The following is a 22,171-nucleotide window of genomic DNA, read 5'->3' on the forward strand; positions in this document are numbered from 1 at the left end:
CTTTACTTCTGAGCCCAAAGTCTCTCTAGAAAAGCACTACTCAACAGAACTGTCTGCAGTGATGGACATGTTCTTTATCTGTGCTGTTCAATATGGTAGCCACTAGTCACATGGAGCTACTGAGCACCTACAATGTGGCTACTGTAACTGAAAAACGGAATTTTATATTTTACTTAGATTAACTAGCCATAAGTGTCTGATGGCTACCATAATGGACAGTGTAGCTCTTGTCCAAGATTTTTCCTCCCTCTCCAACAAGGTGTCCTTGTGAGCAGGATGTAAGGTTGAGGGAGGAGAGTCCCTGTTACCTAACCTCCTCAATTCCACGGATTAAGAAATGAAATCCAAAGTGGTTAAGGTTACCAGGTGGTCAACAAGTCAAGATTTATACCCAGTTTGTCTGGCTTCTAGTTTCAAGTTCCATCTACTTTGCCATGCTGCTCTTTAAGTTAGATATAAAGTAGTGGCACAACCTATATTTTAAAATTACACAGAAACTTATAGTTAAGTTTATTTTTTAACTGCAGTGCTATGACATATAAAATGAAAAAGTAGGATGAGTTAAGGTTGATAAAAACTGGAAAGCAGAAGGACTCAGTCCTGTTCTTTACTCCTGAAAATGAAGAGAAATTATTTCAGGAGAAGAATAGCAAAGATACATATAAGATTTACTGACCAGCTATAGATCTTAAAAGATATTTTTTAAAAAGAATAAGAATGTCTTTTGGTTTCTACTTTCAAAAACAAAATTATACATTAATTAAAAATACTTATCATATTACATCCCGGTTTTCAAGGATTCCTAAGACCTGTCTGGCATACCATTCCATGCAGTGCTAGCAACTTTGGAAAGTGACTTCCGTGTACATTTAAAGGGGAAACCAAGTGCATCCTACAAGGGTTACTATAAGAAAAATTAATTTTGTAAAAGTTGGATTCTGATTTTTGCTAATAGATAAATGGAAACACTTACGCAATCTCTGCTCATCACTTCCCTTTTGAATTGTGTCTAATCTACTGTTTAATCCAACTATTAAGTGTTTTCATTTCTACGACTATGTTTTTGTATTTCTAAAAGTTCTTTTGACTCTTTTTAAAATCTGCTTGGTCATTTTTATAGGACCTCTCATACTTCAATCCCTTATTTTATATCTTTAAATATATGTATTTTATAATTTATCCGATAACTGTATTATTTAAAGTATTAGGCAAATAATTCTATCATTCTTTCTCTCTACTGAAATTCATTCATGTCAGACTGTTTCGTATGTTTAATAGAGCTTGATGGTTAACTTATTTATGTCTTTAAATATATGTAATTTATCGTTTTTATCCTTGTATGTTTAACGCTATTGTTAGTTCTCTCTGCTAAAATTCCCTCATGGCAGACTGTTTTCTGTTTTGTAAATCTTGATGGTGAACCCATCTTAAGAAGGGTTTTATCTAAGAATCCTGTACTGAAGGTATGTCCCTCCAAAGCAGTTCTTCATTTGCTTCTGCCAGGGATCCCAGGCATTACCAGCCCAGGACTCCATCCTTACCTTCTTAAATACTACTTATGTAAGGGAGCAAAATCTGTCACCACCAAATGTGTCTCTTTGACCTGAGGATTATGTTAGGCTGATTACTTTTAAGAAACAGAAGACTAAGGAAGTTCTTCCTGTTACCCGCCACCCCTACTTGTTACTGCCTAAAAGAATTTAGACAGAGGGCCTGTTCTGGAATAGAGCTGTCACCAGAGATCTCTGCAAAGAATATGGGCTAGGGGTGGTGGGGAGAAACTCTGCAGGACCTGGAGATCAGAGTCCACCGTGTCTGATAGTCTCTGCATGGCCCGGCACACCATTGGTTTACCAAACACTGCTTTTCCATCTTCATGTGAATTGCCTTCCTCCCCTCTGAAGCCCTAAACCACTACACCCAACATCCTCTTGTCTTTAGCTGAAGATGGTATTTAAGGTGAGAGTTTCGGCCATTTTGACGAGTTACTCAGTTTTCCTGGGTCTCTCCCATGTATACATGTTATTAAACTTTTGCCTGATCTTCTCTTGTTAATCTGTCCTCTGTCAGTTTAATTCTTAGACCAGCCAACATAACTAAGAAGAAAAGGGAGAGGAAAAGGTCTTCCTCCCTGACACTCACCTGGTGTGGGGATTCCTGGTTATACGGCAGGGTAAATGTGGACCCCAAATCGTGTGAGGGCAGACCTATGGTTACAATTTATTAGGGAAAACATTTCCCTCCTCTGACCCACAGTCCAGTCGGACATGCACATGGTTCCCTATCATCACCTGTGTTACACAGTATAATATTTTTCTAGTCCACTTTTCAATGAAATCATAGTATTTCAAAAGTTGGTGGAGGGAAGGAGGGGAGCACAGAATTCAGTTCTAAATCCCCAACTTGAAAGGGCCCAAGATCCCATCTCTTGTCTTATCCCTGTGTGGATATAAAAACTCAAACCCCTTAGTAACATACCCCAATCCTCACCAGGGTAGGAGAACCCTAGCATCAGCTCAAATTTCTACTCCAGTTTTTAGGTTTCTCTTCTTTTTGAGCCTAGGGATTTCCCCAATATTCTTGCAATCTCAGCTGCTATACATTAAGAACAATGTTTGTTTTATTTTATCAAGTATTTTTGGGTCTTTTGTAGAAGAAGGATTGTTAGATACCGTAATCTGCCAGACTGCTAGCAAAGGAAGCTATCTCTATATTTCTCTTTACACTTTCTAAATTTCTATAGAGCCAATTATCAAAATAGTATAACACCTAGCAGTAAAAATTGTGGAATGATAAAATGCAAGTATTATGTATATTGCTTTTCTCCAGGCTAAGAGCAAGCCCCTGGCTCTCATTTGCATTTTTAAGTTTCTCTGTATCAAGTATCATCAAGGACTAATAAGAAAATCAATGTTCAAAGCACTAAATGAAATAAACAAAAATCACTGGAAGAGGTGCCAAAATAATAAAGTCTTTTATTAAAGGTAATTTATATATTTGAAATTAAGATAAGATACCTTGATCGTTCTTACCTCTGAATTAATAACTTTAATCAGGAAGAAAATGTGATATACCGTCTTGGTTAACAAAGAAAGTTGACGACATCTTTCTAGGTACACTTGTATAGATGGTTCTACTCTTTGCTGTAATTTACTCCAAAAGAGAGTGAGTTCCCTTAAAAAAAAAAAAGTGAAAAAGTAAGCTGGAGCTATCACGTAAAATCATGAACATGTCAGGCTCATAATTACATGTGAAATTAAAACTGGTTACAGATTCCAATTCTATATGTGGAATGAGGTTTAAAAGAAAAAAATCTCAATTTCTAAAGACTTATTAAATAAAAATCAAGATATGACTTATTTTACTGATTAAGATTTCTGAATCTCAGAGAAGCACTCACTACCTTTTACTAGGAAAGCATCTGACATTTAAACAAGTTATACAAATGGTAACTTTGGGCCACATCTGAACTTTAAAGTAATAAGAAAGTGCAAAATGTGTGTGTATATATAAAAAGCTTCAATGGCATAATGATTTTTAAAAAGCATTTAATTTTTATCTTCTAACTTAAATTTAAATTATTAGATAATGTTAAGAATCAAGGATGACACAGAACCCAGAAGAAAATAACTAATCTGTGCCACAGCAGTGAAAAAATAAAAGAAACTTTGAAAAATAAACTTTGAAATTTATTTCAAATGCAATTACACTGTATTTTCTTAGAAAGTAATCCTACTGAACTGATGAATTTTCCTCCCTTTTACCTATTGTCCTATTTCTCTTCTGTCCTCCATAGTTAACTTCCACAAAAATCTTCTTCCTGGCTTCAACTTCCCCTCTCAAGTATTCTCCTCCATACAGGCCTTTCCTATTAGTTCCTCAGATTCCATTCCTAGCAACTGTGCCCTTTTCACCATCCACCTGAATAACTTGCTCATTTACTGGATTTTAACCTTCATATTGAGGACTTCAAAAATCTGTCTCTCCAGTCTTGACCACTTTCACCTTTCTAGTTCTTTATAAGACCTCCCCACTTTGACCTCTTTTGAAACCTGAAACTCAATATATGAAAAAGATGATTAACATTCTTTCCAGTTCACCCTTCTTCTAATTTAATGCATCATTATCACTGATCCTATCTATTATCACTGATCCTATCTATCAGCCTCTGCTTTTTACTATCCTCAAGACTGTCATCTTCAACATTTCTCTCACCCCACCCCACATCCACAGGAAAACTTCGTAACTTCCCAGCTGGACTATTTACTGGCTTTCTAGTTGATTTTCCTATCTCAGCTCAATTCCCTGTATGGCCATTTCCTACCCCCAACTCGCCCTCATTGTTCAGGCTCCAATCCATTCTCAACTGTTAGTCTTAAACAGTGTTTCTTGAACATAAACTTCTATTTTGCCCCCTTCTACTACGGGCTTTTAATAGACTGCTTTTGCTTTTCATATAAAACCCAGACTTTGATGCCTTTTGTAAACCAATATAACACATTAATTTCTTAGTCATCATTAATATTTGTTATATAGAAAACCTACTTGTCCTCAATAAATACATGTTATTTATTCTCCCTTCAGAATCCTTCTACCGGCCTTTTATATCAATCTTCTCTGTATTGCATATACAATTTTTCCTTCATAACTGAGCTCAACTGTTCAGAAAACCTTTACAATTATAAACTTTAGTCTTTTTGATTATACAACCATTTATTTAGCTTGCCGTTCTATATTCACTTATATGACGTGTGTCACTTGGTAAATATCCTTAAATATCAGAACGTTGTAAACTAAATTTTCTTTTGTTTTTCCACAATACCAACACAACACTGAAGACTAATAATGCTGTCGACTGACCAGATAAATTGTCAGTTTTAGCTAACACTAACTTAAGACAGTTGATCTTAAGTTTTCTGAGTTAACTGAAGTCATCATCTCTGTTAGCTGTATCCTCCCAAAGGATTATATATAACAGGTTTGCCCACTAGGAAATGTACCATGAAGTTAGTGAAATAGAATGATACCTCACAGAAATGAACTATATTTCTACACATAAATGACTAGCAGCTAGTTATGTAGTAAAAAAGTCTGCAATATATAGAGCAAAAATATACACATTAAATCAGAGGTTGATTACATATCTGAAAAAATTTTTATTGTGGTATTAGACATAAGCCCTTCTTTCATCTTCCAACATTTAAAAATTAATCATAATTGATCATTGCTGGTATACTAAGGAGTTGTGTGGTCCTTAATATAAAGTTTTTCAAGTTATAATATGAACTACTTGATAATCAGTTTGCACAGCATATAATATCTGAAAATAAGCTTTTTGTCTTTGTAACACTAAAAAGATTTAAAAAAATATGTTCTTAAGCTATCTGCACAACCTATCCTGTAATCTTATTGAACAAACTTCTCCTTTCAAAATAAAATCAACTCACCAAGCACAGTACATATCTCCTTGTTGAAGCTGACGTGATAAAAATGCAGTACATAAGACAAGAGCATTTTTTTCATCACCCTCAGATTCTAAGTTACAGATCATTTCTAGGGCATCTTTGCAATCAACTTCTGAAATCTACAGGGAAAGGATATAGAAATATGCCATAAAATGGTTTTATGTTAGAATATACAGTAATATACTTTATAATTTTTATTAGATATTTACAGATCATTTTCATCAGTAAAACCTCATTAACTCATACACTATCAATTCACAGTTTGTCATGACTAGCCTGCTGTTTAAAAAAATAATCTTTCTTCAAGTCAGAGAACCAATGATTTTCAAGACCTTTATAAGCATTCATTTACATGTAAATAACTAATGCTAATTATAAGCAACCTCTACCCATTAAATCAGGTCTATAATACTGAAAAAGAAAAGCTGCTACTTGTATTTCTTCCCCTTTATCCAGTAATTTAAAAAGCATTAGAATCAGCAAAAAGACAGAAATGTCTACTGGATATAGACTAGAAAAACAAAGTGTCTATTTATTGGAGGGAAACAAGTATAGTATGAAACATTTTATGTAGCTATACCACTTTTAAATGAAGCTCACCTCAGTTTTCTATAAATCTCCATTATTTTTCTTTTCACATAAATTCATTCCATCTCAAAGCTTGTCAACAGTCATGCATGCATAAGTATAACCTAGATGAAGGCAACTTGCTTCATTTAATTATGCACTTACATCTAATGCTTATTTTTTAAAAATTAAAATTTATAACCTCATTACAATGATTTACTACATAAAACAGAATTTACCTATGATCTCTACAAGTATTTGCTGTAAGATAAGGATTTGACAAACAGCATACAGTCACAAATCACTGGTGTTCCACAGAATTAGAAAGATTAATTCCAACATGGTACAACTGACAAATGGCAAAAATAATTGAAGATTAATACACACCACTAACACCCATGTACCACAGAGGTAACTATACACCTCCCTGTTGACCTTCTATGTCTCATTACTTTTTGAGTACGGGAAAAGTGTGTGTGTGTATGTGTAAAATGTAACATGTTTAGGATTAAACAAGTGTCTGAATGGGAATGAGGGTAATCTTGAGGTTGATCTTTGGTAATGAGGATAACGACTGCATGGGGATAGATTCAGAGGTTCCATTTTATACATTACACTGAGCTAGAAAACACTAAGATAAGAAAAGACCCAACTCCAAGTCTATGTGTTTAACAACAATGATTTCTTAAAGGAAGTATGAAGTTAGTGTCAGAGTTATGACTGAAACCTAAGTCCTGGAACTCCCTGGCACAGTACTCTTTCCACTACTCCTCTGTCTGCCTCTTTCTTACAAATCTTTATCTCTAAGTGACCCTATGTAAACAAACACAAAAAGGGCTGAACAATATATATTTATATAATTAATATTTTCAAATATCTACAATAAGTTAAATGCATTGTTAGACATTTTATATATGTATGTTATTATTTAATCATAACTTTTCTACTAGGTAGGTATCATTAACATTTTATACATAAGATGTCAATAAACACAGTAAACAGCAGCTGCTATTATTATTCATTTATTTGTGCCAGCTTCTTCAGAAATAGCATTGTTAATCAACATGACAGCTTGCCTGGTAAATACTATTTCTTTATAGAGATAAGGCTCAGAGAGGTTAAGTTACTTGCTCAAAGTTACCTGCTTAATTAGCAGAGTCAAGATTTCAACCCAGGTCTCGCTTCAAAGTCTGTGCTCTTTCTAGAATTCTACATGCACAAGCATACTGAGGGTCTTTCTTACTAAATATTGATTCTACATGTTCAGGTTTAACAAAAATTCTTACATCTTGAAAGTCTGATTTATTTTGAATCAAATATTTTTTTGTTGTTCTTCTAAAACCTAAGCCATTCTTATTGAATTTTCATATAATGTAAAATGTGTACATTATATATAAGGAAAGAAATTTATTTTCCCAATGATATTACCTACATTAGCTTATACTTAATAATTAAAAATATAGGGCTTCTCTGGTGGCGCAGTGGTTGAGAGTCCGCCTGCCGATGCAGGGGACACGGGTTCGTGCCCCGGTACGGGAGGATCCCACATGCTGTGGAGCGGCTGGGCCCGTGAGCCATGGCCGCTGAGCCTGCGCGTCCGGAGCCTGTGGTTCGCAACGGGAGAGGCCACAACAGTGAGAGGCCCGCATAACGCAAAAAAATAATAATAATAAAAAAAATATATATATATATATTTATATATATTTGTATCTATGTAAGGTAGCCTCTATAAATTTATCCACATATATACAACATACCAACTGAAACATCTGCTATATTCAATAATACAGAAAACCTCACTTTTTATAGGTATACTAAGGAAACAATTTTAGTGTGCTATTTGATAGCCTTCATTCCCGATTTGCCACTAGGTGGCCCACTTGAAAAAAAATAGGACACTAAAGAGAAAATGAAACCTAAACTAATAAATGGCTTAATTAAAATTGTGCAAGTGAAATACAGGTCAAATTTAGCCATCAATGAGCAAGAATTATTTTTTATAATCCAAGGCAGCATAAAGTAAGGATTACCAATATAAGAACTATTTATACATTACAGATAGCTATTTTGTATTGCTCTGAAAAATGAGTAAAAATCTAATACCAGAAAATTTAGAAATATGAATAAAAATTTTAAAGCCAATTAAAATGATCTGTTTGTTAAAGATATACTATGCTAAATCCCTTTGTAAAGCATAAAAATCATTTCAAAAATGTGAATAATGACTTCCATGTTTTAATATGGCTCTTTCTATAAGATATTCAAAAAATATACAACACTTCACCAATATTTTACATACATTTACCAAGTATACTTTTAAAATGTATTAGCTTTAACATATTTTAGGAATAGTCTTTTGCTTATCAAAATGAAATTGCTTTCCATCTAGAAAGGTACTTAAATGGTAAACCCGTCACATTAAAATAATTAGCTACTGTTTGTTTTTGTTTTATACTCTCAGGGTAGCAAAATCTTAGGTTAGGGGCTTCTCTGGTGGCGCCGATGCAGGGGACACGGGTTCGTGCCCCGGTCTGGGAAGATTGCACATGCCACGGAGCGGCTGGGCCCGTGAGCCATGGCCGCTGAGCCTGTGTGTCCGGAGCCTGTGCTGTGCAACGGGAGAGGCCACAACAGTGAGAGGCCCACGTATGGCAAAAAAAAAAAAAAATCTTAGGCTAGATTTAAAAGACGAATAATCTATAGTGTTAGGAAAGAAAAAAACTTCATATACTGTTTATAGGAGTATACACTGGCATAATCTTTTTTTGGATGGTAGTATGGCCCTATTTATTAATTTAAGATGTGTAGGTTCTTTGATCCAGCAATTCCACTTACAGAAATTTACCCTACCAGTATACCCCCAAGAAGAATGAAAGGATGTATGGACAAGGCAACAATTTAAATGTCCCCTAGTTTGGCTAAGATATTATAAATCTATACTATGGAATTATGCAGCCATGAGAAAGAATGACGTTGATCTATAAGAAATAATATGGAGGGGCTTCCCTGGTGGCACAGTGGTTGAGAGTCCACCTGCTGATGCAGGGGAAAACGGGTTTGTGCCCCGGTCCGGGAGGATCCCACATGCCGCGGAGCGGCTGGGCCTGTGAGCCATGGCCGCTGAGTCTGCGCATCTGGAGCCTGTGCTCCGCAACGAGAGATGCCACAACAGTGAGAAGCCCGCGTACCGCAAAAAAAAAAAAAAAAAAAAAATGATATGGAAAGATGTCCAAACTAAGAGGAGGAAAAGTGACCAGCAGCCAGGGTATGTTTAAGTATGTTTAAAGTGTGTGTGTGTGTGGGTGTGTATGTAAAAGTATCAGAAATATCAAATTTCACACTTAATGATTAGTCAGAGGAGTATTAAATGTGGAAATAATGGTTAGAGAGACACAAGGTAGATTTTACTTTTTTAACACTATGTTTATTTTGACGACAAAACCAATAAATACTGGATATAAAATAAACAACGCTAACTTCATTTTTACACCTACACCAAGAATTCAGGCCAAAATCCCTTCTAGAGAAGCCAGATAAACATTCATCTCAGTCCCATTCCTCTGCTACCTCTATCACACTGAAAGCGTCCTGAGAAATAGTCAATCCCTTGTCTACTGGCTCACTTGGACAAGGATTTCCTCAAAAGGACTATAGATCAGACCATGGCTGACTCTTTCCAATATCTATTCCTGCCTACTCTAAGGAATGGGTAAAGACCTCAAATGTTTACAAGAACCAGACAGGTAAAGTGAATGTTTGAAGCGGGTCATGTAGCATACCTCTTCTGAAGGGGGCAATGTCTGGGCAATTGTTCCAAAGTGATTACCTTTCCTTGGGGCAGAAATAATAACTTACTCCACTTGAACAATGAAGAACCAGTTTCTATATGTTTGTAATAGAAACATAAAAGAGTAATCAAACAATCTCTAAGCAAAAGGGATTTTTAACAAGGAATGTGTAGACTTACACATATCCCATCCCGTTCTACACTATGTGATCTAGTTTTATTCCTGGGGTGGGAAAGAGACTTGAGCGAACTCTGCTTAAAGAACATGAAATATCTTAATTCCACCTGCTTAACAAGAGAAGGAAAAAATAATTTCGTATGACATCAGAGATACCCAGGGTCTTCAGAGAGAATTTTTCTGAGGCTCTCCCAGAGTAGGCTGGGCTGCTGGTACTTAACTCTGGATAATTAGACCAAAAGGGAATTTAAGTTCAGTATTTCAAGATTTTTTGATTATTCAAGACAGCTAGAAATAGAGATTTTTCCTGGAGATTACAAATTCATAGACTTCAACTTCAAACAGGACTTTCAAAGTTAACCTAACCACCCTGTCTTTAGATAGATTCCTACTAGAAGTTATGCTTCTTTAGGGTAGGACCTATGCCTTACTTTTAAATTCCCTCAGTGTTTAGACAGCACACATCTCTTACTTAATAAAATCTGCTGAAGGAAGGATGGACGGATGGACAGATTGACTTAAGGGCTGGGACTGAACTGATAATGAAAACTTTAGTGGAGCTGAAAAATATCTAAAATGCAGCATCACAATAACTAATTTATTTAAAGACTAAAAAACAATGTTACACACATTTCAAAGGCTGTTATCCCAAGAAACTTGATACAGCTGCCAATGAACTTGTCTACAAAGTTATCCTGAACTAATAAGAAATTTTCTATCTTCTATTTAGCTCCTGTTATACAGCGATTAAAAAGCCATTACTTGAGACAAAAGAGAAATTATTGAAGAAAATAACAGCTAAGGTCTAAACTAATGATATCTCCCCTAACTAAGCTAGAGCCCTTGGCTCTACTCCACCCGGCCTAGAAATTACCTGGCATCACTCTCCCAGTATCCTCATTATCCTCAACATACACAACAGGCTTATTTCTAATCTCAGTCCAAGGCTATCATCTTCCTCTTTATTTTCTATTCTCAAGAAAAGTCAATCACCATTATAATTACAGCCTCTAACCTCACGTGGGCATTTAGCTTTCTGTCCGAGGTTATCCTTCTTCTGGACTCTGATTACAATCTCTCTCTGACTACTCAGGGGATCATGCATGCTCTGTTAACTGTCTTCTCTGTTGTTTATCTCAGCTTCTCTCTTTGTATATCCTAAAATCTGTCCCACAATCCCTTTGTTCTCCATTCTCTATCGCTCTGGAGTCGAAAGATATGTATATTAGAGATATAAGACACATATACATTAAATGTTCACACAACACTGTCCAATGTATTATAGTTTTATCTATACTCTTTATATACATATTCCCTGCTTTTTGATCAACAACTTTCAATTCTCCTACCCTGTCTCCAACTTCATTTTGGAATTATGAGTCCTCCAATTGCAAAATTCCCATTTGGATCATGATTCTACTTTTTGAATTCTGTAGTATAAAATACACAAATACATGAATACTATGCTTTATGCCAACTAGAAGTAAAAAAAAACAAAACAGAATCACCTGTCTTACAAAGAAAAAGTTTTACATTAAATATGCAAATAAAATATTTACATATATAGACAGATAAAGAGAGAAAGATATATAGGGAGAAAGAGAGAAAGAGAGAGAGAAAGTATTCCTAGCAGGAAGTCATATAAATTTTTTAAGTTACTTAAATTAGCCAGTTAGAAAAAAATCTGCAAGTATCTTGAAGTCAGGTAAAACTGAAATTAAGGCCCAAACACTAACTAATATAAACATCCTAACTAAATTAAGCTACTGCCATCTTTCCCATAATTCAGCCAAAGCAGTTAAAAGAGCCAAATTATTTAAAATAGAAGCCAGGTGAAATGTTTACGTATAACTCTGAAAGCTGCTTAGAATCACTATCTAAGAGCACACCCCAGATCTAAGACTGACAACAATGGCTCTTCACTAAGAGAAATGTAAGTCAAAGACATTCTAATCTAATTAAAAATTATTTTCTTCACTTTAAAAAATAATTACTAACAAAAGAAAACATACTCACCTCTTCGATTAACTTTTCATTTGGTGATGATGTACAAAGACAGACAAGGTAAGTTTGCTTAAAACTACCTTTTGTACCAATCTCTGGATGGTCAGAACACAGCTTTGCTAGAGCAGTTGCTTGACTTAACTGATCTGTTTTGATTAGATGTTTAATTCTCATATCCAACAAGATGGGACCCTCAAAAGCTAAAAATTCATTCACTTTAAAAAACAAGACATAATAGATTATTAACATTTGGTAATAGTTCATTTGCAATACAAATACTTACAAGGAATATTTTTTTAAAGCACAGAAACGAAAACTCTTTTTTGTTGTTGTTGCAGTTTCCTATTACTCTCAGGCTATCACAAAATACTCGACCTTATAAGCAGAAGGAGTTATGCTGCTAACTTTTTAGAGCTGCATTAAATATTTTTGCCCCTGAAAGTACCATTTACAATGAGGTGAGTTAAATTCCTGATTATAAAAATAATTTTACATTGAATTCTGAAACTCACTGTTTTTAAAATAATACTAAATTCTTTTCCCCACAGCCTTTATTCTTGAATACCAGGCGTTAGCATTTCTAGAAATTTGCAGTTAGGACATTACACACTTACATAGGAAACCACAAAAGGATGTTTGGATATTCAAGAAGATGAAATTCAGCTAATATTGTGTTCAATACTGTTAATGTATTTTTCATTTTACAAAGGTGAAGTCTACCTTGCCTTAATGAGTATCGTAGAACAAATTTAAATATCTATGGAAAAATAAATAAGGGGGTGGGGGTAGTCTGCTGAAAGTTCTGTGGGTTTTTAAAATACCAATCAACAAACCTCAACACTTGCTTAAGACCCACTAATGCATAATAAATTTCTGTTCTGTTGAAATCTTAAATTTCCTAGTGCTTGTTTGATCAACTACAAATAAAAATTTAACTTTTTTTTTTTTTGGTGAAGGAGATTTTAAATTTTAACAAATGCAAATTTAAACTTTTCCCTAAGTTTTCTTTACCAGGATGAAAATCGTGTTTAAAAATTTACTTGGTGATGACTAGCTGGAAACCTTTGGAAGGCTTTCAGTAATAAAATTTTAAATGCCCTATAAACACTATAAAATACACAATTTCTCACTTGTGAACAGACTGGAAGACATGTCTAGTGAGTAAGTTTTGGGTTAGAAGATGGAAAATAAGAGATGTTTTTCTCTTCTTTAAATATCCTTTCCTACCCTCTGGTACCTTTATTTTTTTAGATCTAACTGTACTCCACTATGAAAATACTCTTCTATAAAATAGTATGATTATGGCTCCTCAGTATTAAAACCATGAGCATGTAAGCAATTTAACATAGGATCACAAATTTCATCCTTTTCTTGAAGTCTAGACCTTTGTATCTGCTACTCTCTATTCTTTACATATTAAACTAAACCAAAAAGTATAAAGACTGAACACAGATAAATAACACTATCCGCATAACCCTCTGGTGCCTCTGATGATATGTCTGACATATACAGGGCATTACTTTTCTTTTTTTAATATGACACGATCCTGGTTAAGACAGTTATATGGCAAATATCTTTTCACAGTTTAGTTCAATGGCCAAAGTAAAATCTGTAAAGATTTTCAACGACAAATTTAAGGAAAGAGAGTTAAAATAAAGTTATTCCAGCTATAAGTCACAGACTTTAAAATACAGCTTGAGTTTCCAGGAAACTAGCAATAAAAAGTCTGGGAATTATTTCAAATACTCCCACAAAAATTCATAATCAACAAACTCTGAAGATCATGGCAAAGACATTATTTAAAGGTGGCAAGTTTTTTAACAAAACTAATAACAATCTTAATAGAAGGAATTTCAAATAGTCCCTAAAATCTCAAAGAGCAGCATGTATAGTTAGAACGACAATTACACAAAATAATTTCTGTACTAACAAGTATAGCAGAATATATGCTATTATTATACATTCCAAAACATACTTATGTGTGTGTGTGTTTTTAAACAATGGGAAACCTTTGCCACGCTTAGGGCAAAATTGATTTCAAAGAAATACAGAATATTAGAGCAGAAGGAACTTTATAGATCATTTTGTCCAGCTCCATCATTTGGCAGATGAGTAAACTGAGGCTCACAGAAGGCAAGTGACTTTCTAGGGTCATAAAGCCAGTTAATGACAGAACCAGGACCAGAATAATGGGGTCTTGCAACTTCCACCTTAACACAGTGGTGTGATGAGAAAAAAATAAAAATTCTTATTTAACTAGTGTGTCTACTGGTTATCAGAACAGCACTACATAGCAGTAAAGAGCTGTGAAGTAGCATTAGCTTTTAAAGGAAAATAATAATGTATCCTGAAGCTCATGTTTCAAACAGATCAAAATTAGATTACATTCAACAATACTCAATTCAGAACTTCCCCCTCAGGGGAGGGAAACTCACTCCCCTCACTTTTCTCCATTTTTCTTTTACGCTTTCCTTGTCCCAATTCCTCTGTATCTTTCTCTATTTCTCTCTACTCCAGGCATGTTTTCCTTACAGAGTTATAATAGCACATCAAAGACTACCAGACTTATGAAAAAAGTTTTGTTATCTTTATCCTTGACTACCTAGTCACATCAAATTTCACTCCCTACCCTGCTTTACCCATCCCCATCCCAGAAAATGAAAAAATACCTTGAATTTTACTTGTGTAGCCTTTTTATCTATTTTGTCTGTATTTATGTACTTGGGGAAAAATGCAGGTTTACTACATTCAAGCCTATTGAGAGCTGGATGACATAAAATGGCAATGTAAATGAATGATATTCAGCCAGTTCAATTAAAAAAGTAATAATGGCCTTCTTCCCATAAAATGCTACTTACATAATAGTAAAAAAAGAAAAACATGGAAGATAATTTTAAATATATTACAATATATAAGTTGAATACTTGCGATAAATCTTTACCCAAATATTAACTGATCATGTACCATGCACCAAAACTCAGGACTAGGTCCTGGATTCCCCCGCAAAGTGGAGTCAACCTGTTTACTGGGTGTATATCTCCACACTTAGATTTGCTCACAATTCCCCTTGCAGTATCTCTGGGCAGCTGTTTCACAAGCATCTCAAACTCTGCATACAAACATCTCTACACCACAGTATGTGGTACCTCAGCCCAGAACTAAGAGTTGGCATTAAAGTTCTTCTCTTCTGCCTCCTCCTCATCCTAACCTACAATCCACCATATAATCCTGTCACTTCTAACTCCTAAGTACTCAATTCTATTCATTTTTCTCAATCCCTACGCCAACCACTTACTCACCCCCACCTCCCAGCCCAAATCATTTATCTATCAGACCACTTTGTTGCACTCTGCTAGTCTTCTGCAGCCACTCTTACTCTTTCCATCACATCTCCACTAGGACGCAGGGCGCCTTTTCTTTTTCCTAAAGCACACGCTGGACTGTCTTCTAGTTAAAACCCCCAAGTGGTGTCCCTTTGACTTCAAAGGGTAAATTCCAAAATTACCATCATGGTCTACATGAATCTGCATCATCTATTCCTTTTTAAAAATACAATTTATATTTTCTCTTAAAATTTATTCAGCAAGATCGATTAGGCAAGAAATAAAAGGCATCCAAACTGGAAAGGAAGAAATAAAATCATCTGATTGCAGATGGCAAAATCTTATAGGTAGAAAACCCTGAAGATTCTACCCAAAAACCAAAAAACTATTAGAACTAATAAACGAATTTAGCAAAGTTGTAGGATATAAAAATCAAAACACAAAAATAAGTTGCATTTCTATTCACTAACAATGAACAATCTGAAAAGGAAATTCAGAAAACAATTCCCTTTATAATAGCAACAAAAAGAATAAAGTACTTAGGAATACACCTAACCAAGAGAGTGAAAGACTCGTACACTAAAACCTACAAAACATTGCTGAAAGAAATTAAAGAAGACACAAGTAAATGGAAAGATCCCCATATTCATGGACTGGAAGACGTAATACTGTTAAGATGTCCAACTACCCAAAGCAATCTACAGATTCTGTGTAATCCCAACAAAACTGCAATGGCTATTTTGTAGAGATAGAAAAAGTTATCCTAAAATTCATATGGAATCTTAAGGGACCCCAAACAGCCAAAACAATTTTGAAAAAGAACAAAGTTGGAGGTCTCACACTTCCTCACTTCAAATATACTACAAAGCTAATCAAAATTGGCACATAGATAGGCATGTAGGTGATGCAACAGAATAGAAAAAACTCAGAAATAAACCCTCACCATATGGTCAAATAATCTTCAACGAGTTGCCAAGACCACTCAATAGGAAAATGATAGTCTTTTCAACAAATGGTGTTGGGAAAACTGGATATCCACATGCAGGAGAATGAAGCTGGACCCTTATCTTACACCATATAAAAAAACAAACCTGGCCTTCCCTGGTGGTCCAGTGGTTAAGACTCCGTGCTTCCACTGCAGGGGGTGCAAGTTCGATCCCTGGTTGGGGAACTAAGATCCCACATGCCACAAGGTGTGGCCAAAAAAGTAATAAAATTAAAAAACAAAAAACAAAAAAAACCTGAAATGAATTAAAGACCTGAATGTAAGACCCAAAACTATAAAATTCCTAGAAGAAAACAATAGGGAAAAGCATCAAGATACTGGATTTGACAATGACTTATTGGATGTGATAAGAAGGTATAAACAACAACAACAAAAAAAACAAATGAGACTACATCAAAGTTAACTTTTACATATCAGAGGACAGAAGCAACAGAGTGAAAAGGCAATCTACAGAATGGGAGAAAATATATGCAAATCATATCTGATAAGGGGTTAATGTCCAGAATATATAAAGAATTCCTACAACTCAACAACAAAAACCAAATAATCCAATTGAAAATGGGCAAAGGATCTGAACAGACATTTCTCTGAAGATGATATACAAATGGCCAACAAGCATATGAAAAAATGCTCAACGTCACTAATCACCAGAGAAATACAAACCAAAGCTACAATGAGGTATCACTTCACAGCCAAAAGAATGTCTATTATCAAAAACAAAACAAAACAAAAAAACAGAAAATAAGTGTTGGTGAGGATGTGGAGGAATTAGAACCTTTGTGCAGTATTGACAGGACTATAAAATGATGCAACCTCTAAGGGAAACGGTCTATAAGTTCCTCAGAAAATTAGAAATAGAACTACCATGTGGTCCAGCTATCCCACTTATGGTCATGTACACAAAAGAACTGAAAGGAGGGTCTCAGAGAGATATCTGCACTCCCATGTTCATAGCAGCACTACGCACAAGGGCCAAGAGGCAGAAGCAATCCAATGTCCATCAATAGATAAATGGATAAACAAATGTGGTATATACATATGATGCAGTATTATTCACCTTTAAAAAAGAAGGAAATCCTGACACATGCTACAACACAGTTGAATCTCGAGGACATTATGCTAAGTGAAATAAGCCACTCATAAAAAGGTAAATACAGTATGATTCCACTTATATGACGTATCTAAAGTAGTCAAAGTCATAGAAACAAAAAGTAGAACGTTGATTAACCAGGGGCTGGAAGTGAAGGATGGGAAAAGGGGGGAGTTGTTGTTTAAAACAGGGCTTAATTTTGCAACATGAAAAAGTTTTGGAGATCTGTTTCAACACATTATGAACATACTTAACACTACTGAACTGTACACTTCGAAATGATTAAATGGTACATTTTATGTTGTTTTTTTACCACAAGAAAAAAATGCATTAAAAATCAATTCAGCATTGTTAGACAAAAAATCCAAATTCAGAAATTTAATAAAAACATAACACTTTAAGCTCTACATGAGTGATTCTTAACCCTGGCTGTACAATTATCTTGACTTCTAAAAAGTACTAATGCCTGGGGCTCAAACCCAGAGACTCTAATTTAATTGGTCTGTGGTAGGCCTCCAGCACTGGTATGTCTAGAAAACTCTCCAGGCGATTTAAGCACTGCCAGGATTAAGAACCACTGCTCTAAGGTAACTATATTTCAGTGTTCAGATTACCAGTTAGGGATAGTCTTAATCTTCACCTGACCTCTCACCTTTTCCTGGAAGAACAAGCTACATATACAATAAACAGAATTTTCACTTGAAGATTTCAGAATTTCTTAAATCATGTTGCTTGCTTTGTCATTAAGTCATTAAGTTATGATCATAACTGATTCTTTGGCATGACTGATATAAATCAGAATTTTTAAATATTAAAAAAATGTTCCATGATATAGATGAACCTAGTAAATATGTAACCCTAAAATTTGTGTGAAATAAGATTTAATTATTACTATTATATTTAATTAAATTCTGACAACTTTATCCACGTAACATCATTATGAAATATACTCATCACAACAGAAATAATGAATTTTTCTAGGATGTTTAGAAAAGCCAATGAGTGTATGTTTTAAAATCATTTTTAGTAAAAATAAAATCTTGGTGGTCACCATATTATATCTCATTATGTAATAGTAGAATATTATTAAGGTTAACAAAATGCAAAATAAAGCATCAGCCTGAAATGGGAGATTGAACACTTTCACAATTTTACTGCAGTTAAGTTTTATCAGCTTAATTCTATCCAGAGTCACTGATCCTCAATGATCTAAGGGTTATACACAAGTAAAACCTAAACACAAGGCAATCTAATTTAGCAGTGATTTTTAAAAATAAAATCTAAAATGCTCCACTGATTTATTTTTTATAACAAGGTCAGTTAAGAGCAAAAGGGAGAGACAAAGCAAAAAAAAACCCAAAAAAGACAACCAAATAGAAACAAGTTAAGAAAACTGAATTTCTAAGAGTACTAAATGTATATAGTCTATAAGGTGTTCTTTTTAGTGACTTTGTATAAGAAATGTCCTAACACACACAAAAAAACCATCAACAGATATAAGTCTAGGTCTCAGAATCACCCCTTTTGGTATTCTCTACATAGACAGGTAAAGATATAAACACACACATGAAAAATATAGGAAAAGTATCAATGAGCAAAAGAACTGGAGATTTACTATTAGAAAACAAATTCAGCTGCATGTAATCAGATCTGGCCTCACACTATTTACCTGGAAATTATTAGTTACCATTTGTTCTCTCCTCCCATCTCCTCTCCCTTTAAAATATAATTACATTTTACATATGTTAATATCGGGTAAACCTAGCAGCACTTTTTCCCTGCTCATTTTAAAAGGCAAAGTTTATTACTGAAAAAAAGACTTATTTTCTCACAAAGCTCTGTAGGATTTATAAGTACTGTGGAAAAGCTGAAGCTTTAGAAATTTCCTTTGAAAACCAAGGGGTTCAAAAAAAAGAGAGAGAACCATAGGGCTTAGGATTCAAGAAAGAACAGGCAAGCTAATAAAAATACAATTTATGCCATTGCAAATTATTCCAAAATAGAAGTGGAAGGGAAAGGGCTGAAGGAATTCAGTGTGACTGTTAATAGGGAGCTCTTTCAGAGTTTAGATTTTACAATAATGACATATACAAAAGAAGGAAAAGCAGCAGGCTCAGGACCAAGGACTGTTATTAAAGCTAAAACTCAAGATGACCCCTAGCTCACCAAAAAAGCTAAATGTAATCAAAGTGGTGGAGATGGGTAACTTCTTCAGAAGGACCTGCTCCTTGGGTTTGATTATGTATTATTTACGATGACAGAGAAAAAGAGGATTCCTTTATTCTTATGGTGCTTCTGATAATAAGCTTTAAATTGAAAAGGTAGAACAAACAATGGAGAAAATGGAAATAGATGGGAAGATGTAATTTTCAAAATGGGGCTTAAGGTACATTTTGCAAACTGTAGACTAGAGGAATAGATATATTCCTAAGAGTCTCAAAATTAATATATTAAAAACATGGCTTGTGGGCCTCCCTGGTGGCGCAGTGATTGAGAGTCTGCCTGCCGATGCAGGGGACACGGGTTCGTGCCCCGGTCCGGGAAGATCCCACATGCCGCAGAGCGGCTAGGCCTGTGAGCCATGGCCGCTGAGCCTGCGCGTCCGGAGCCTGTGCTCCGCAACGGGAGAGGCCACAACAGTGAGAGGCCCGCGTACCGCAAAAAAAAAAAAAAAAAAAAAACATGGCTTGTGAGTGGTCAGGAAAAAAAGCATGACTGTTACGAGCAAAGACAGATTCATCAAACATAAATTAGGTTACACTTTTATAAAAGTTAATTCAAAATGTATCACAGACCCAAATATAAAATGCAAAACTATAAAACTTCTAGGAGAAAACAGGAGAAAAATCTATATGACCTTGGGTTTGGTAATTATTTTTAGATAAAACACCAAAGCACAATCCATGAAAGAAAAAAATGATAAGTTGGACTTCATTAAAATTTAAAACTTCTGCTCTCTGAAAGGCACTGTAAAGAAAAAGGACAAGACACAGAGTAAACCGACTATATCTGCAAAACAACTATCTGCTAAAGGACTTGTATCAAAATATAACAAAGAACTGTGACTCAACAAAAAGAAAACAATGGATGGACCTAGAGATTATCATACTGAGTGAAGTAAGTCAGAGAAAGACAAATATCAAATGGATACACTTATATGTGGAATCTAAAAAAATGGTACAAATGAACCTATTTACAAAACAGAAACAGAGTGATAGATGTAGAAAACAAACTTATGGTTACCAAGGGGGAAAGGGAGAGCAGGGATAAATTGGGAGATTGGGATTGACATGTACACACTACTATATATAAAACAGATGACTAATAAGAACCTACTGTATAGCACAGGGAACTGTATTCAATACTCTGTAATGACCTATATGGGAAAAGAATCTAAAAAAGAGTGGATATATGTATATGTATAACTGATTCACTTTGCTGTACAGCAGAAACTAACACAACATTGTAAATCAACTATACTCCAATAAAAATTAAAAAGAAAATACAACACAATTAAAAAGTAGGCAGAAGATATAAGTGGATGCCTCTCCCAAGAAGATGTACAGATGGCGAATATTCATGTGAAAAGATGTGCAGTACCACTTGTCAGTACAGAAACACAAATTAAAACAACAATGGGATATCACTACACACCCATTAAAATGGCTAAAATTCCCAAAATAGACAACACCAATTGCCAGTGAGAATGTAGAGCAACATGCAGAATAGTACAGTTTGGAAGTTTCTTACAAACCAAAACATAGTCTTACCATATGACCTAGCAATCTTACTCCTAGGTATTTACCCAACTGATGTGAAAATTTATGTTCACACAAGAACTTGCATGCCAATGTTTATAGCAGTTTTATTCATAAATGCCCCAAACTGGCAGCAAACAAGATGTCCTTCAATAGGTGAATGGATAAACAAACTACAGTACATTCACACAATGGAATACTATTCAGCAATAAAAAGGAATGACCTATTAAGCCACACAAAGACATAGATGAATGTTACATGTATACTGCTAAGTGAAAGAAGCTAGACTGAAAAGTCTATAATTATACGACAATCTCGAAAGAGCAATACTATAGAGATAGTAAGTGGATCAGTAGTTGTCAGGTGTTCTGGAGAGGGTTGAATCAGTGAAGCACAGTTAATTTTTTTTAGGGCAGTGAAACTATTCTGTATGATACTGTAATGGTGAATACATGATACTATGCATTGGTCAAAACCCACAGAACTTTACAGCATGAAGAAGGACTCAAGGTATGCAAATTAAAAAAAATATCTAGACGGTTGGGAAGTCCAGGATAGAACATAGAATATGGCAAAAGAATCTGTAATGAAAGAACTTCACTGAAAGAGGTGGGAAAATGGGGTGCTCACCTAACTTTGGATGCGTGGAGTCAGCAAGAATGGAAAGAGGAACTGTACCCACAGGGGTAGAGGTTATCAATTCTGAAACCACTATACATGTATACTAGAATTGATTAAGTATATGGATGGCCAATGGTAAGAGAAGTAATTCTGAAAAGGCTACATACTGTATGATTCCAATTATATGACATTCTATTGAAGTGAGAGGTTACAGGTAAGCGAGAAGGCTAGAATAATCCATGTGATATAGATTAGAGTTGGAGACATCAGTATAAACTCTCACATTTAGTTTAATATAGATACAGCTGGTTACATACAGAAACATTTATAGATATGTGTACATACACAGATTAGTTATACTTACATATATT

At 34.8% G+C, this 22,171-nt stretch overlaps 1 protein-coding gene across 2 annotated transcripts in view; it reads right to left on the reverse strand.

Moving 5' to 3' along the window:
- ZNF292 (zinc finger protein 292) overlaps positions 1-22,171 on the reverse strand; it is an 87,811-nt gene that overhangs the window by 13,461 nt on the left and 52,179 nt on the right. For both annotated transcript variants that reach the window (XM_060167731.1, XM_060167732.1), the window contains 3 exons: positions 12,014-12,216; positions 5,448-5,584; positions 3,033-3,174 (listed from right to left, as the gene is read on the reverse strand). In XM_060167731.1, coding sequence (XP_060023714.1) covers positions 3,033-3,174; positions 5,448-5,584; positions 12,014-12,216 — 482 coding nt within the window. The remainder of the gene's footprint in view (positions 1-3,032; positions 3,175-5,447; positions 5,585-12,013; positions 12,217-22,171) is intronic.

The sequence above is a fragment of the Lagenorhynchus albirostris genome, chromosome 12 (assembly GCF_949774975.1).
Source record: "Lagenorhynchus albirostris chromosome 12, mLagAlb1.1, whole genome shotgun sequence".
Lineage (NCBI taxonomy): Eukaryota > Metazoa > Chordata > Mammalia > Artiodactyla > Delphinidae > Lagenorhynchus > Lagenorhynchus albirostris.